This window comes from Coregonus lavaretus (assembly GCF_964263955.1).
Source record: "Coregonus lavaretus genome assembly, contig: HAP1_SCAFFOLD_1956, whole genome shotgun sequence".
NCBI classification, from domain to species: domain Eukaryota; kingdom Metazoa; phylum Chordata; class Actinopteri; order Salmoniformes; family Salmonidae; genus Coregonus; species Coregonus lavaretus.
In genome coordinates this window covers 42,798-59,982 of record NW_028157583.1, presented here as the reverse complement: position 1 = coordinate 59,982, position 17,185 = coordinate 42,798, and the positions used below count along the sequence as shown (strand labels likewise).

General features: G+C 44.4%; 1 protein-coding gene across 1 annotated transcript; it reads right to left on the bottom strand.

The window, feature by feature from the left end:
* Window positions 1–4,252: 4,252 nt before the first annotated feature.
* Window positions 4,253–16,231, bottom strand: LOC311125237 (tripartite motif-containing protein 16-like). Its single transcript, XM_084199289.1, has 6 exons — window positions 15,619–16,231; window positions 15,100–15,195; window positions 6,060–6,293; window positions 5,814–5,973; window positions 5,629–5,688; window positions 4,253–5,397 (listed from the first exon to the last, which is right to left on the bottom strand). Exons 1-6 carry the CDS (start codon window positions 16,213–16,215, stop codon window positions 4,883–4,885), a joined length of 1,662 nt encoding a protein of 553 aa, XP_084055415.1. The 5' UTR covers window positions 16,216–16,231; the 3' UTR covers window positions 4,253–4,882.
* Between the last annotated feature and the right edge of the window lie 954 nt (window positions 16,232–17,185).

Sequence of the window (17,185 nt, the reverse complement as noted above, 5' to 3'; positions counted from 1 at the left end):
GCAGGCTTCGGCGTTCGTTGTCTCCGGAATACTAGCTGCCACCGTTGTATGTTTCATGTTCGTTTGCTTTTGTCTGATTGTTGTCACACCTGTTTTCATTTAGTGTCATTAGTGTCCTATTTAGTTCTCGTTGTGTTTGTCAGGTGTTGTGTGTTATTGAATTTTGTCTGTCGTGTGTAGGGCTGATGTTCGCTATTTCGCTCGGTTGAGCTTCCCTCCACTGCGTGGAGTGTTTACGCACCTGTGTAGTGCGCATTTGTTTTGTTCGCCTTCGTGCGTTATTTCGCCTACGGGCAAGTGTTCTCGTAATTTCCTTGTTGGAGAGTTACTAAAGTCTGTTGGACTATACTTCGGTGTCCTGCGTTTGATTCCACCACTACACCCACCTACAGCACGCGTGACACATTTATCTTCAACACGTCAATTTGATGGAAACATCTCTGCTGGTAAAATGACCATGTTTTTATGAAGATTTTACAATGTTCACATGAAAATCTGACGCCCGTCAAATGGAAACAGAATTTCATGCGAATATTCAAAAATCTGCATAAAAACAATATCCTCATCTATAAACAATATCCCAATAGAATTGAATGGTAAATTACGTATTGAATCATTTTGGAGTCACTTGTATTGTAAATAAGAACATAATATGTTTAAGTGGCTCCAAAATGACACAATACATTATTTACCATTCAATTATATTGGGCACAACATCATCTGAAACACAACCGAAACACACTGCAAATGCATCCAACAAGAGTCCCAAGCTTAATGTTTTCATAGCCTGCTAGGAATATGGGACCAAATACTAAACTTTTGACAAAGTGTAATACACTATAAGTGAATTTGTCCAAATACTTATGACACCTACGTTTGGAGGGCCTAGATAAATACAGTATATTCATTTCTAAACAGTAAAACAGACGTGAATGAAAATAGCCTCAAATAAAAGGTGACATTCTGTACTGTCGCCTCATATAAAACATTTAATATCAATTCTAAAATGCTGGAGTATAGAGACAAATTCAAAGTTTAATAAATTCAAAAACCAAAGGTGGGTCAAAATTATTCCCATAATGTAGAAGTTTCAGTAGATTAGGAACTGCTTCCTATAAAGCTATGTGGAGTATAATGTAGCTGGACATTGTAAAGTCTGCTTCCTATAAAGCTATGTGGAGTATAATGTAGCTGGACATTGTAAAGTCTGCTTCCTATAAAGCTATGTGGAGTATAATGTAGCTGGACATTGTAAAGTCTGCTTCCTATAAAGCTATGTGGAGTATAATGTAGCTGGACATTGTAAAGTCTGCTTCCTATAAAGCTATGTGGAGTATAATGTAGCTGGACATTGTAAAGTCTGCTTCCTATAAAGCTATGTGGAGTATAATGTAGCTGGACATTGTAAAGTCTGCTTCCTATAAAGCTATGTGGAGTATAATGTAGCTGGACATTGTCAAGTCATACACACAATTATATTACTTCTTATTGACATTCAACCTGGGAATGAAAATTTAAGCAATTAATGTACAAACATGTCTAAAACAAATCCTGCAACAAAGGACCAGGTGTGAATGTTCTGGGGGGTCTAAGTCTACCCCTAACCAGTTTGAATACAATGTTTGATTTCACCCCCAGACCCCAAAACACACCCCATTCAAAACAGTTTCAACAGCCCCCCACCCGATGCAACTCAATATTAAGAAGGCATACAGTCAGTGTACAGACCAATGCACTACCCCCAGGATCACAACAAGCCCCTCACACCTGGGACCACACACACACAATGTGAATGGAAATATATTATTATATTTTTATATATTACAATCACAAGAAAGGGTGTTGGTTATTTTAGTTTTACAAGTAACATTTCTTGGACATGTCCTTACTTTAGAAAGAAGCATGTTTGGTCTTGTTTGAATCAGCCCAATTCTCTGGTTATAAATAAAATAACCATGATTGGCAGAATGTTTAATTCACATCTCTGGCTATTAATAGATTGTGGAACTATGAAAAATAGGGAATAATGTTCCCAACACACCCACCTCACAGTTCCTACACAGACCCTGAGGCACCATGCAGGTCTGACACCAGAGGAGGCTGGTGGGAGGAGCTATAGGAGGACGGGCTCATTGTAATGGCTGGAATGGAATCAATGGAACGTATCAAACACAAACACATGAAACCACATGTTTGACTGAGTTCCATTTATTCCATTCCAGACATCACAATGAGCCTGTCCTGCTATAGCTCCTCCCACCAGACTCCACTGCCTGACAACCATTCTATTGTCTTGAGGACTTTACAACCATTTGGTCTGATCAAAGACCAGGACACCCTTTCAAATAGATACATCCTCTCAGCCTTGATGACTAAACTAATCAAAGACTAACACACACACACACACACACACACCACAGTAATAACATTTATAACTCATAAGTCACCAGGTGTGATTTACCTTTTGACAGATGAAACCCTACATCAACTACTAATGACTTATGGGAGTAAGTGAGCATTTCACATATTAAGATATAATACAAGGATGCTTCCTTTGTGTGTTGTACTTAGTCAATTGAAAATGTGCTTAAAGTTTTTAAAAAACAGCCTTTTTGATGATCTGTTTTGAGTTTTGTATTAAGAGTTGTGAAATTCTACCACATACTTGTGAAAATAGTACAAAAGTGATTATAAAATCTATAATACATGGATACTTCCTTAAATGTACTTATTTTGTGTTATGCAGTTATGTTATTGAAACAGAATAAGTCTAATGAGAGAATAAATAAGTCAAGTCCAACCATTACCTCTCTCCTCTTTCACATCCCTCTATCATCACTCCATGGGTGTGTCCCAATAATCTCTCCTTCCTCCTGAAGTGTATCATTCCTTCACTACTCCTCTCTATATGTAAAAGCATTGGATTGGTGTTGGCATGGGGTAGAGGGAGTTTACATATACCAGTCATTTCCTTTTACATCCATGAAGGGAAGTGGACAAGTTCACACTTAGAAAGGAGATAATAGTTCCACACCTCATGTGTCCTGATAACTACAGGAATGGAACCATATTGAGGTTGGCTGCTTTCTATACGGTTTGATGGGAGAGAGAGAGAGAGAGACAGAGACAGAGACAGAGACAGAGACAGAGAGAGAGAGAGAGAGAGAGAGAGAGAGAGAGAGAGAGAGAGAGAGAGAGAGAGCGAGAGAGAGAGAGAGAGGCAGAGAGAGAGAGAGAGACAGAGACAGAGACAGAGACAGAGACAGAGAGAGAGAGAGAGAGAGAGAGAGAGAGAGAGAGAGAGAGAGAGAGAGAGAGGACATCAGGTAAAGTTCTGGAGATGAGGGAATATGTGTGCAGAAAGAAACCCTCCAGTATGGTTAACCCCAGTTAGGCCCAGTATGGACTATCAATACAAGTGACCATTTAGAATGTGACCCAGTTCAATGGGTCTTAACAGAACTGGGGGATGTCAGCCATGAAGTTGTCTAAACACAACTGGAATATAATTTGTTTGTGATTCATTGTTAATGGATTTTCCATTAGGAACACAGGGGGAAAACCTAACACAACAACACACATAACACACAACCAATAAAAACAAAGGGGGAGGAAACCACTAAAGTCATTACCATATTGTCATTTTCTAACGACAGGGAGAAAACATGTAAAATCTAGAAGACTACTTTAGATCAGGTCAGAAGAAGCCTAGTGCACTACGTAGGGAACAGGGAGAGATTTGGGACAGAGACAGTAACTCCTGTATGGAAATCTTCATTCTAATGCCAGTGAGCAAATCTCCAATCTCCACCCTATTCCCTATGTTGTGCACTACTTTAGATCTGGTCAGAAGTAGCCAGGTGCACTACGTAGGGAACAGGGTGTCATTTGGGCCAGAGTCAGTAACTCCCCTGGGTATGAATTGTCTCTCTATCTTATCTGTCTTCTATATGATGTTCTCCTCTCCTCCTCTCTTCTCTCCTCTATTCACTCTATTCTATCATCCACACCACATGCCAGCTTCAACACAATCCATTTAGAAGTTAAAGACACACCTTGGAATAAATAGCAAAGGAAAACTACTACTAGATGGATTTTTTATTTCCCATCACCATGAATTATATTTAATAACTGAACAGTAGCAGACCTAACTTCATCTGTTCCTGACTCTGGGTAGTGGATTAAAAAGACCAACAATCTCCAATGATATTAAAGTACAATTCTGAACATTACTGATATACTGAGTGACAAGTCAAGATATCTGCTGTTTTTATTGTTGGGTTAATAGCACCACCTGCTGGACAGGTTTAATGTTGCTTGACTGAGCAGTATGGGAGAATAAAAGATGCCAAACTTAGGGCCGGTTTCCCGGACATCTCCATTGAACATGCTTTTTAGTCTAGAACTAGGCTTCATCTTTGTCCGGGAAACCGGCCCATATAGTTCAATTAGCAAGTAAGTAACACTACCTGTTCCATGATACTGAGGAAAATGACATTGAGACAGAGAACCAATTGAGAAAACATTTCAATGGTTCTGAATGACAACCAACATACATTAACAGCATACATCATGATTAATGTGAATATATAAGATTAAAAAATTGCACTTAAAAAAATATGAATGCATTGAATTGTAATTCATAACATCTTCTGAAGATCAAATCAGTAAAATCATTGTACATAAAAACAGAGCAGAATGAATCATCACATCTGGGGACCATCACCACCAGCATGACTAGTATCTATGTGGACCCTACTACAGTTTAACCAGCTCAGCTATAGACTACACCAGCATGACTAGTATCTATGTGGACCCTACTACAGTTTAACCAGCTCACCTATAGACTACACCAGCATGACTAGTATCTATGTGGACCCTACTACAGTTTAACCAGCTCAGCAGTACCAATATAGAGATACAACCCAGGATAGAGGGGCTGAGTGAATGTGGTCTGGACTCTGTGGAGGAGGGTCATTGTATCAGAGACACTGTAGAAGGACAGAGTACCTGCCTTGTGATCCAGGTACACTCCTACTCTGGAGGACTGAGGGCCTGATACTTTAGTCCCAACATTATTGTGTCTGAACCAATAACCAACACTACAACACTTTAAACTCCAGGACTTGTCATTCGCTCCAAATCCACCACCTGTCCCTGTTCTGCTGATGTCTTTATATGAGACTGCTGTAACAACCAACTCCCCACTCCACTCCACCTCCCAGTAACAGCGTCCAGACAGACCCTCTCTACACAGAACCTGACAGTAGTTGGTGAATCTGTCTGGATGAACAGGATATGGTTGTTCTTGGCCTGTATAGGTCACCTTTCTGTTCCCTTCAGACAGAGAGAGGAGTGTGACTGCTGTGTTAGGGTCCAGTGTGAGCTGACAGGAATCTGGGAGAAGAGCAGAGACCAATGAGGGGAGTTAGAACAATAAGTGAAGTCAGATACTGTATCTACCCTGTCTTTGATTAGAGCACAGCAGAGATCAAATCAGAGAAATATGAGGAGTCAGATAGATACCCAGTCTTTGATTAGATCTACTATTGCTATATATTTCTAGAGGGATTGTTAGGAGTGTCAGTAAAAAGAGACTGTTAGTTACTTCAGAATAAAGAGACTCACATTGTAAGAACTGTTCTCTGGTCTTGGGCTCTGGAGGCAGTACAACATCCACTATATTCACTACAGACACACAAACACATTCACAGAGAGAGGGAATGTTATCATCATACCATATTCCACATGTATATGACTAGTAGGGAACTTTCAATGGTCTAAAGTTGATGTTCTTATTATTTTCAACACACCTGTAGTGGAGATCTTGGTCCATTCTCCTTTAAGGACGTCTTCTAGTTTCTCTCTCAGTTCAGACACAGTCTTACTCACATCTCCAAAGTACTGAAGAGGACGGACAACGATGCTGGGTAAGTCTGAAGATACACTGGTACTGGAGAGAGACTGATAACTCTGGGGGAAGAGAGAGAGAGAGAGAACAGAACCAAATGATTGAGAGTTTTAATTTCATATCACATGTAACAAGGCAGTTGAGTTACCTGGAGGAAATGGATGTGATCCTCTGTGTGTGAGAGCTGCTCCAGCTCAGTGCTTCTCTTCCTCAGCTCAGCTATCTCCTGCTCCAGTTGCTCCAGGAGTCCTTCAGCTTGACTCACTTGAGCCTTCTCTTGGGCTCTGATCAGCTCCTTCACCTCAGAGCGCCTTCTCTCAATGGAGCGGATCAGCTCGGTAAAGATCTTATCACTGTCCTCCACTGCTGCCTGTGCAGAGCGCTGTTAAGAGAGAGAGAGAGACTGACTTGTCTTACTTTAATGAGCCATCCTCATTACACTAACACCCCCACCCCTAAAAGCACATTGCGTGACACCACAACCTCCACACAATCACATTATCCAGTACCCAACACCACAGTACAATACACCAACCAGCACCACATTCCAACCGTCCATCCAACCCCTCCTCTCCAGCCGTACAGACAGCCCCCCTGAGCCCCCATACCTCCTGAAACATCTCCACACTGTTGATCATTTTGTACAACTCAAACTCAACCCTAAGGCGTCAACAGTAATGGCATTACCCTGGCAACACAGAAAAAACATGATGAACAGTCTGTCATTGCAGAAAACGGACACCCCTCCCCAACTCCCAGGTCAACCCGAGCCAACCAGCTATTGGTGTCCAGGGCTCCATGTAATAATAGGGCGGCAGGTAGCTTAGTGGGTAAGAGCGTTGTGCCAGTAACCGAAAGGTCGCTGGTTCTAATCCCCGAGCCGACTAGGTGAAAAATCTGTCGATGTGCACTTAACCCTAATTGCTCCTGTAAGTCGCTCTGGATAAGGGCGTCTGCTAAATGTATAATACATACATAATACATACATACACTGGACGACCCCTGACCTTTCCAGCACTGGGAGCTTATAGAGCCCCTCCACCTATACCCTGCCATGCTCTCAGCCCCCACAACCCCCTGCCACTGATGCCCCTTCACTCCCACTAAGCTCAGAGTGTTAAAAGTCAGTAAGTCCTCCAGACTCTCCTGCCAGTCCCCAGTCTCTGCTGTCCCTTGCAGTGGTGGAAACGGTGGTGGCCCCTCCTCAGGCAGCTCCAGCCCTCAGTACTGCAGCATAGAAATCAGAGACCCCTGCTGTATTGAGTCTCTCCTGCCGCATGATGAAGAGCTGCTGATCCAGACCCAAACCACCAGCCCTCCTCAACAGAGCACATGCTGGTTCCCTCCAGCCCACCTCCGTACGGTACAGTAGCCTCTGTGCTGCTGAGTCAGAACGCTGCCACCCTGACCAGAAAAAATTCACTAACTTGCGCTGCAGGTCCACAAGCAGACCACCGGGGGCGTTGAGAATGGCCAATTTAAGCCATAGAGAGGATGCCACCAAGTTGTTGATGATCAGCACCCTCCCTCTGTATGCCACTTGGGAGATGAGCCACCTCCACTTCGTCAGCCTCGACACCACCGCTTGTGACACTCCTTCCCAGTTCTTCCGAGCCCAGATACACCCCAAGCATCTTGAGCCACTCACAGCCCCACTGCAACCCCCCTGGAAGCTGCGGAGGTGCCCTGTCCCTCCATGCCCCACATAACAGAGCCTCACTCTTGCCCCAGTTTCCCTAAGCAGAAGACGCCCCCTCGTACACCCTCAAACTATTCTCCAGGGCCTGTAGGTTCTGCTCATCCCTAACCAACACAGACGTCATCAGCGTATGCTGACACTGCTATGCCTGTCCCCAACCCTATGCCTGGCTCCCACACTCCCTGTAGCCTCCTGCGTAGCAGGCCCAGAAAGGGCTCAATAACAAGAGTGTATAGCTGCCCTGACAGAGGGCATCCCTGGTGAATGCCCCTCCCTACCCAGACTGGCCTACTGAGCCCTCCCCACACCTTGACCATACATGAAGCCCCAGCGTACAGCATTTGAACACAGGCCACAAAATTCTCCCCACAACCAAAACAACACATTGAACAGATATTCATGGTCCACCCTATCAAAGGCTTTCTCCTGATTATGAACAGATTGTCTGTGTTTGAGCGTCCTGGTACACAGTACGTTTGGTCCTTGTGTACAAGAGTCCATCAGGCTCCCTCATCTCCCCCACAACAGAAGTTACCCACCCATCAGGCTCCCTCATCTCCCCCACAACAGAAGTTACCCACCCATCAGGCTCCCTCATCTCCCCACAACAGAAGTTACCCACCCATCAGGCTCCCTCATCTCCCCACAACAGAAGTTACCCACCCATCAGGTTCCCTCATCTCCCCGACAACAGAAGTTACCCACCCATCAGGCTCCCTCATCTCCCCCACAACAGAAGTTACCCACCCATCAGGCTCCCTCATCTCCCCCACAACAGAAGTTACCCACCCATCAGGCTCCCTCATCCCCCCACAACAGAAGTTACCCACCCATCAGGCTCCCTCCTCTCCCCCACAACAGAAGTTACCCACCCATCAGGCTCCCTCATCTCCCCACAACAGAAGTTACCCACCCATCAGCCTCCCTCATCTCCCCACAACAGAAGTTACCCGCCCATCAGGCTCCCTCATCTCCCCACAACAGAAGTTACCCACCCATCAGGCTCCCTCATCTCCCCCACAACAGAAGTTACCCACCCATCAGGCTCCCTCATCTCCCCCACAACAGAAGTTACCCACCCATCAGGCTCCCTCATCTCCCCCACAACAGAAGTTACCCACCCATCAGACAAACGTAAAACAAGGGATTTTCTTGGTTTACCCACTCTGTTTTTCCAACCATAAAAAGAAAGAGCTGGGAGCATCCATCTCTCTCAACACGGAAATCTAGCTCTGGGCTTTCCCTACATCCCATCCTCAGCCTCCACCTCACTTATGAACCGCTCAAGCTCCCCCAGTACTCTCCTGGCCTCTGAAGAGGAAAAATATGTATACTGCTGACTGAAAACCTGAATCTGTGCTTTCCCTACGTCCCACCACTGACTGAGAGACTCAAACTCCCCCTTCTGCTGTCCCCACCTCTCCCAAAAGCCTTGGAATCTTGAGCAAAAAGTGGCATCTTGGAAGAGCTTTACATGGAATTTCCAATAGGACACCTGCCTGGGACCTGGTGAAACAGAGAACTGAGCCCTGTACTAGGTGCAGACACATTTTGGAAAGCAAAGACAAGGTCATTGATTTTGGCTCTAACCACTAACAACCTACCCTTACACACCTCTTTTGCTACCCCTGCACTAAGATTTGTGCCATGGCTCAGCACCTGCGCCCCCTTTCCACCAGACCCCCAATATACTTCATTAATCACATCACTGTGTGTCTCTTGCTAAAAAATCACGTTTAAATGTTTCTGTTTGACATATTCCCCCAGTCTCTGCCACCGTTCATGTTAAGGAAGTCTTACCGTGAAATCTCCATAAGAGGTGGGAGGGAAATCACCACAATCAGAAACCAGTAGAGAAGCCCATAAAGCCGCCATGCCAGAAAAAAACATCCATTTAAGCAGATTCTGAAGACATGCCCTTACGAACCCATGAGCCATTTTCTCAGCCTATACCGCTTCCTGGGTGAGAGGACACTAAACCCCTCATTCTTCATCACGTGTTGTAGTGACCTTACAAACCTTACAGGATCAATCAAATAAGACTCCAGCAGAACCTTCTTTTTCCCCTTTAGTCTCCATCAGGAACCTAGAAAGTTATCTGAGCGTATATACTGGGCCCTCAGCCTGGCTGTCTGTCAGCTCTGGATCCAATGAGCCGTCTGAAAACGAGATCGCCTTCTCCTCCGCTCCCGCAGACTCACCTCCCCCTCTTCCTCTTCCTCCTCCTCCATTGGCACGGTACCGTCCTCCTCCTCCCCAGTCTCTGCCCCCCTGCACTTCCCCACTGATCAGAGCCTCTTCCCCAATGACAGGCAATATTTCCTGGGATGAGCCAACCAAGCCTTCGCCCACCGGAGTCTCTGTTACTACAGAAACCTGCCTCAGCTCATGTAGCCCAGCTGCAACCTCCCCACCACCGCTTTCTCCACGGCCTGCGCACCACCACTTGACCCTGCTCTATTCTCCTCCTTCCTGGTACCACCACCACTTGACCCTGCTCTACTCTCCTCCTTCCTGGTACCACCACCACTTGACCCTGCTCTACTCTCCTCCTTCCTGGTACCACCACCACTTGGCCATGCACTACTCTCCTCCTTCCTGGTACCACCACCACTTGACCCTGCACTACTCTCCTCCTTCCTGGTACCACCACCACTTGACCCTGCTCTACTCTCCTCCCTCCTGGTACCCCTGCCATTTATTTTGCAATTCTGAGTAATCACTACTTTAGTACGGATTAGTAAGGAAAAACACTTTATTCAGTACTACTGCAGTTGCTTAATAATTCCAATAGATGGCAGCATAAGACCATGAATGACATTTCAGAAGATTAGTTTAGTTCTCTCCCTGGATACACCACCACTCCACCTCACAGGAAAACTCCTGCCTGAGCTTTTTACTGTCCCTTTCCACACTGCTAACGCAAGAGGAAGGACTGAAAACACATTACTGTGAAGTAATATAATGATGATTCATGTTTATTATTACCTGTTTTTATGCTCATGTTTTGAAATTATACTTCATTACTATAATGATTATCAATAAGCCTAAACATTAATTCAGTCACCTCTGGTCGACAAAAACGTATTTTCCTAGTACATTAATTGTCAAATTCATCAACCAGCATCGAGCACTCTGCCTTCTCAGGCAAGCGAGGGGCATGTTGAGGTAAATATGCTAACCGCCAAGGTTGCATTATGTCATTTATTGGTGGGCTGGAAGATGCAGTGTTTTTTCTTTTCTATTCAGAGGCTATTTACTCCCAATATGAGATCATTTTCTATAGAAGGTTTTTATAATGCATGTTTACTAGGGTTGAGGTTAGGGCATCTGAGTAGGGATTATTTGGGTTCAATACCTGTCCTACCTATCAATCATATTGCTGCTTGTAGCCTATAACTGATGATCCCCACACTAGAAACACCCAAAACTATCTGTGCTACCAAACCCTGTGTTCCACCCCTCCCCTGTGTAACCTTGAGGTTTGGTAAGAAACAAACACTTGTCTACGAAAAGAGACAACATGTTTAACGGATTCCGCTTGGCACCCAGCCGAGAAACACACGGAAACCACTTGCAAATTTACCAAAACTAACCAACTACTTGGGGTCTGTTCGGAAGCAATAAACGGAGGCAGATTAGCCACCACAACTCTTATCGAAAGAGGCGACATCTGCACCAACACACCCCTCACAACAAGACAAACCTTTTTCATTAACCCAACCACCGCCTTGTTCATTCTGGATGCAGAGTCCAGATGTTCCGCTCCAACCTGTTCGCCGACCATGAGCAAAACTTCCTCCACACCTTTCTCCGGAACGGACCCGAAGCGACAGCGTTTCTTCTCCACTCGGTTGAGGCCATCACGCCGCCCTAACAAACTACCCCTACTCCCCCCTCAAACTCTAAACGATAAACAGTGGAAACTAATAAACAAACCCTCCACCATGAGAAAATACATTCAGAAAAAACGCAAGAACCAAAAGAAAAAAGAATAGTAGCCCTCCTCACGAACCACAAAGTCTCTCACACAACCAACTTCTTCTTCTATGATTTAATGTCGGTCCACAAACCAACGTTAAAGGTGCATGCCGCCACCTACTGTGCTGGAGTGTGTGGTCAATCACGGTTTCCAACATTTCTAAATCCTCCTACCTAACTCAGTACTTCTGAGAAAATAAAGAAGAGCCCTACTAACTTCTAATAGACCCTCCCCCATCCCCCAAATCCCTTCCAAACCCCCCCCCCCCAACCCCATCCAACCTCAATGACCCTACACTTCAATCTTTCCCTCTCTTCAACATACTTACAACAATATAACAACACATGCTCCACCGTTTCATCGACCGTACCCCCCAGACACAAACCATTCCCATGCTTGCCAACCAGATGTAATGACGAGTTCAATGTACAATGTCCTAAGCGCAATCGAGTAAACACCACCTCTTCCTTCCTAATCTGACTTTTGAATCTTGGTCCATCGACCTTTCTGTAAAACTGTAAACTATTCGTATAAATGCCGGCCCTTGTGCTCAGAGTACCATCTCTTCTGCCACACATCTATCAAAATGGCTCTGATCTTACATTTGGACTCACCTCTACCCAGTGGAAGATTAATATAAATTATATCTAGTTTCAAAGCTCTTTTAGCTAACTGGTCTACAATTTCATTCCCTTCCACACCCGTATGTGCTGGGACCCAGCAGAATCTCACTACTACACCCATTCTCTCAATTCTCCATAATAACATTAATACCTCCAATAGCAGGTCACTCCTACTAGATTTACCAGATTATAAACTATTCAATACAGACAGAGAATCTGAGAATACTATAATTCTACCAGGTTGTACGTCCTCCACCCACTGGAGGGCAACTATTATCGCCAACAGTTCAACTGAGTATACTGACAGTTCATCTGTTAGTCTTCTACATATCTGCACATCAAATTCAGGAACGTAAACGCCTGCTCCTGTGAGCCCACTATCTGGCTCCTTGGATCCATCTGTGAAAAGCGGTAAAAAAGCATAAAAACTTTTACCAATGTAATTGTCAACCAGTTTCACTATATCACTGACTTCTGACCAATCTTTCCTTTTCTCTACCAAGGTAAGATCAACAACAGGGTCAGGGAGTAACCATGGAGGAACATCCCCTATCACCACAGCAGGGCCAACCTCCAACTCCCTCAAACCACTCTCATCAGCAACCTTTCCAACTGTCCAACCAAAACCACTGCCTTGTCTACTAGTATATTCCCAACAGTCATCTAGAACAGTAGCAGTGGGATGCTCAACCTCACAGCCTTTCAACCCAATAAGATAATGACCATTTTTTACGCTGTATATCCAAAGGCATCTCTCCTGCCTCCACCAGTAAGGCACATACAGATGTTGATTTAAATGCACCAATACATATCCTTAAAGTTATATACTGGATTCTGTCCAGCTTCTGAAGCCAAGTCTTTACCTCTGTTTCATAAACTGTACACCACTAATCAATTGTCGTCCTGATCAGAGCTCTATAAATATACATCAACAATTGTCTGTCATCACACTATTCATAACCAGAGACCCACACAACCAACTACCGCAAAAGTTAATGAATGAGAGAGACAGAGACATCGTTACAACACTGTACATTGCCATAATATAAAGTTTATTCTTCTTTGGAGTTTAACGGCGGTTGAAATCCAATATGTTGCATTACCGCCCCCAACTGGACTATAATATAAATCTATTTTACTTTGTGATACAAAATGGGAAAAGGGGAAAGGAACATTTAATTAAAAACCTTCCAACTAACCCTACACTCATTAAATACCCACTACCCCATTCCACTACTTTGACCCCATCTGCTCCTGCACCATGCCAACGGCCTGGGAGGACGGGACACCACCACTCAACACACCCTGTAACTCTTCTGAAGTCTAATCTTGTATGCCCAAATACTTCTCTGCAGCTGCCATCACAATATCTATTTTCTGTGATTTACGTTCCATTTCTGCGGTACAGTTGATAACCATTGCTATGAACTCTAAGAAGCTAACTTTACTGAAGCATATATCACTCGTTGGCCTATCCCTCTGTGCTGGCACAGATCTACTACTCACAGGGATCCTCTCAGGATCTCTCACCCTTGACCCATCCTCCTCTACTTTCTTCACTGCCTCAGCATACGACACCTTCTGCACTACTCTGACTCTAGCCACCTCAACCTGCCTCTCTCGCACCGGACACTTCCGATCCCCAGCAACATGGGTATCCCAACAGTTGACACACACAACTTTATCCACCGAAACTACACAATCCTCTATCCCATGCCCTCCTGCACACTTCCCACATCTTGGAATCTCCCTCCTACAAACTGCTGCAACATGACCATAAACGTTGCACCTGAATCAGTGCAGTGGATTCGGCACAAAGTTCTAACAGGATAACTGATATATCCTACCATGACTTTCTCTGTTAAAGACTCATAACTCAAAAGGACTGACTCCTCTGTTTCACCACGCTCACCACCGGGTCTGTGTTGCACCAAACGGCGGGAATCACAAACACCAGCAGTCTTCAACCTTAATTACTCCACCTCCACACTTAACGCTACCCCAGAAATCACTCCTTTCAATGGTGCCCTGTTCCAAAGAGCAAAGCAAGAAACAGATCTTGACCCAAGTTGCGTGACACGGAGCGCCCACTCCCTCTGGTCAGAAGAAACACCAACAAATATCCCAAGTCCACTACAGGTTACCTTCACTGATTCAACTGCACCCAACTCCTTTCCCACCCACCCTGAAACCACAAATGGATCTGCCAAAAGGAATGGATCCACTTTCTCCTACAATGTAACTCCTACTGCACCAGATTCTTCTTTATCATGTCCATTGATGCCAGGCTCTGGTTCTGAGCTCTTCACCACACCTTCTACCTCACTTAACTCTCCCTCATTCATTTCCATTTCACCTCCAGAACTCAGTCTGGCGAATGGCTCACTCTGTTTGCACTTGAGTTATAACATTTGATTTTGATTTTGATTTATTTTTATGTCTCTATTCCTTTTAAACGTTTTTGAGTGTAACGTTTACTGTTATTTTCTGATTTGTTTATTATTTATTTCACTTGCTTTGGTAATGTAACATATGTTTCCAATGCCAATAAAGTCAATTTAATTGAATCGAGAGAGAGAGCTCCCTGTTAATGTATAGCAGATATGAGTCGCTCATGGTTAGTCATGGTTATGTGAAGAGGTAGAGCCGCTTGCGACTTTAAATCAGTCAGAACAATAGGGAATGTCCTTTTGGTCAAGATGATGGTTTCTCCGGCAGTAGACCCGGGTTCATAACCAGTCAGTTACATTAAGCAGTCTATTCTCTGACAGGGGTCCAGACAGCCTGTTCCCAACAGTGGGATTGGATAGGGGCCCCTCTCTCTCTCTCTCTGACTGGAGGAGATAAGTGAAATGGTGTGTCTCATCTGGTCAACAATACTCACCTTGAGAGACTCCACAGCCTGTTGGAGCTCCTTCAGGTCCTTCTCTCTCTCCTGGAATCTCTGCTGGACCTTCTGCTGAATCATCCCCAGCTGCCTCTGTGGAGAATCACTCTTCAATGAGCTATCAAGCTTTATTTGTCCAGTAGATCAATAGTATAGTAATGTGACATAGGGCACATAGAGAGGAAGGTCTAAAATCTTGAGGAAGTCCCTTTACCATATGACATTTTCTATGTTGCTATGTGAATGATTATAGTGTTTATGGTAGGTGTACATGTATCAAGGGGTTGAGACTGAACTTTGAACTCTTAAAGGGCATTCGGAATGATAATAGTGTTTGACATCAGAAAATGGTGATACATTTGGATCAAACTCAATATACTCAAGGTTTGTGTTCATATTTGTTCTGCTGAGGATCAATTTCATTTGATATCTCTCATATTCAAACAGACTTAGTTCCTACTGTATCTTTAATTCTTTGTTTATCAGATAGTCACCAACAAGTAGTTCTGGTCTTACCTGTTTCTCAGTCCTCTCTGCTGCAGCTGACACTGTATTATGGCCTTTATGTTCATCCATCACACACAGCAGACAGATACACTGCTGATCGGTACGACAGTAAACCTCCAGCAGTTTGTCATGATGAGAGCAGATCTTCTCCTGTAGTTGTGCGGTGGCTTTGACAAGCTTGTGCTTCTTGAAAGCAGGAGATTCATAGTGAGGTTGGAGGTGAGTCTCACAGTAAGAGGCCAGACACACCAGACAGGACATGAGGGCTTTCTGCTTTCTGGTCCCAGTGCAGAAATCACACGCCACATCTCCAGGTCCAGCATAGCACAGAGCAGAAGGGGGAGCAGCCTGGAGTCCTGTCTTCTTCAGTTTCTCCACCATTTTAGCCAACATGTTTTTTTTCCTCAGATTAGGCCTTGGAGTGAAGGTCTCTCTGCACTGAGGACAGCTATAGACCCCTTTCAGAACATCCTGATCCCAGCAGCCCTCAATACAGCTCCTACAGTAACTGTGTCCACAGGGGATGGTGACCGGCTCCTTCAGTAGATCCAGACAGACAGAACAACAGAACTGGTCCTGGTCCAGCAGAACTCCCTGCTGAGCCATTTGGACGGTTGTTCACTCTCACACAGACAGACGACACAGACACTCAGATCAGTTTCGTTTCCACAGAAGTGAGTTTTTGGGAGGGCGAGGACTTTCTGGATCTGCCAGATAGGTGAGGTTAGAGGGAGGGAGGGAGGGAGGGATAGAGAGAGAACTGCGTTCAACGTGGAGAGGGAGACAAATATTTTAGTTTCTAGGTTAGGGCCCTTCATTTGGAATAAATCTAACAAATATGAGTTGTTAGAATATATAAAGGGTAACAGTTCCTATGAAGTACATATTCTAATTATTATAATAAGCTTCATAATGCCTTATAATACACTTATGTGTTATAACACTGATTATAAGTGTCTATAATAATTAATAATTTGTTGTAATGGGGGGGGGGGTGTTGATATTGATACAATATACTGTAGTTTAAATGAATACTGTATGTATTGACTGATCATTGAGAATTAGGTAATACTTTACATTACAGTGTGGGTATTACTGTTAGGCCTATGGTCAGGGTTAGAGTTACTACATTCAGCAGTAACCCTAACCCTAGCCATATCTAGGACTAAAAAGAGAAGACGTTTTATAATCAGAGTTCTTTGTATCTCTTCTTAGTCAGACAGAAACCCCCCACATATTATAGGTGGACTGTCACGATCGTCTACCAATGAGGAGGACCAAGGCGCAGCGATGCAGGCAAACACACTCTTTATTGAGCGAAACACGATCAAAACAACAAAGACGGTAACGTGACAGTTCACGGTCAAACACAACCAACTTGAAACAAGAACCCACAAAAACAAAGGAAAAACCGACAGTTTAAATATGGCTCCCAATCAGAGACAACCAGCAAACAGCTGACACTCGTTGCCTCTGATTGGGAGTCACTCAGGCCAACATAGAAATAGAGTACCTAGATCTACACACCCTGGCTCAACATAACAGTGTCCCCAGAGCCAGGGCGTGACATGGACGG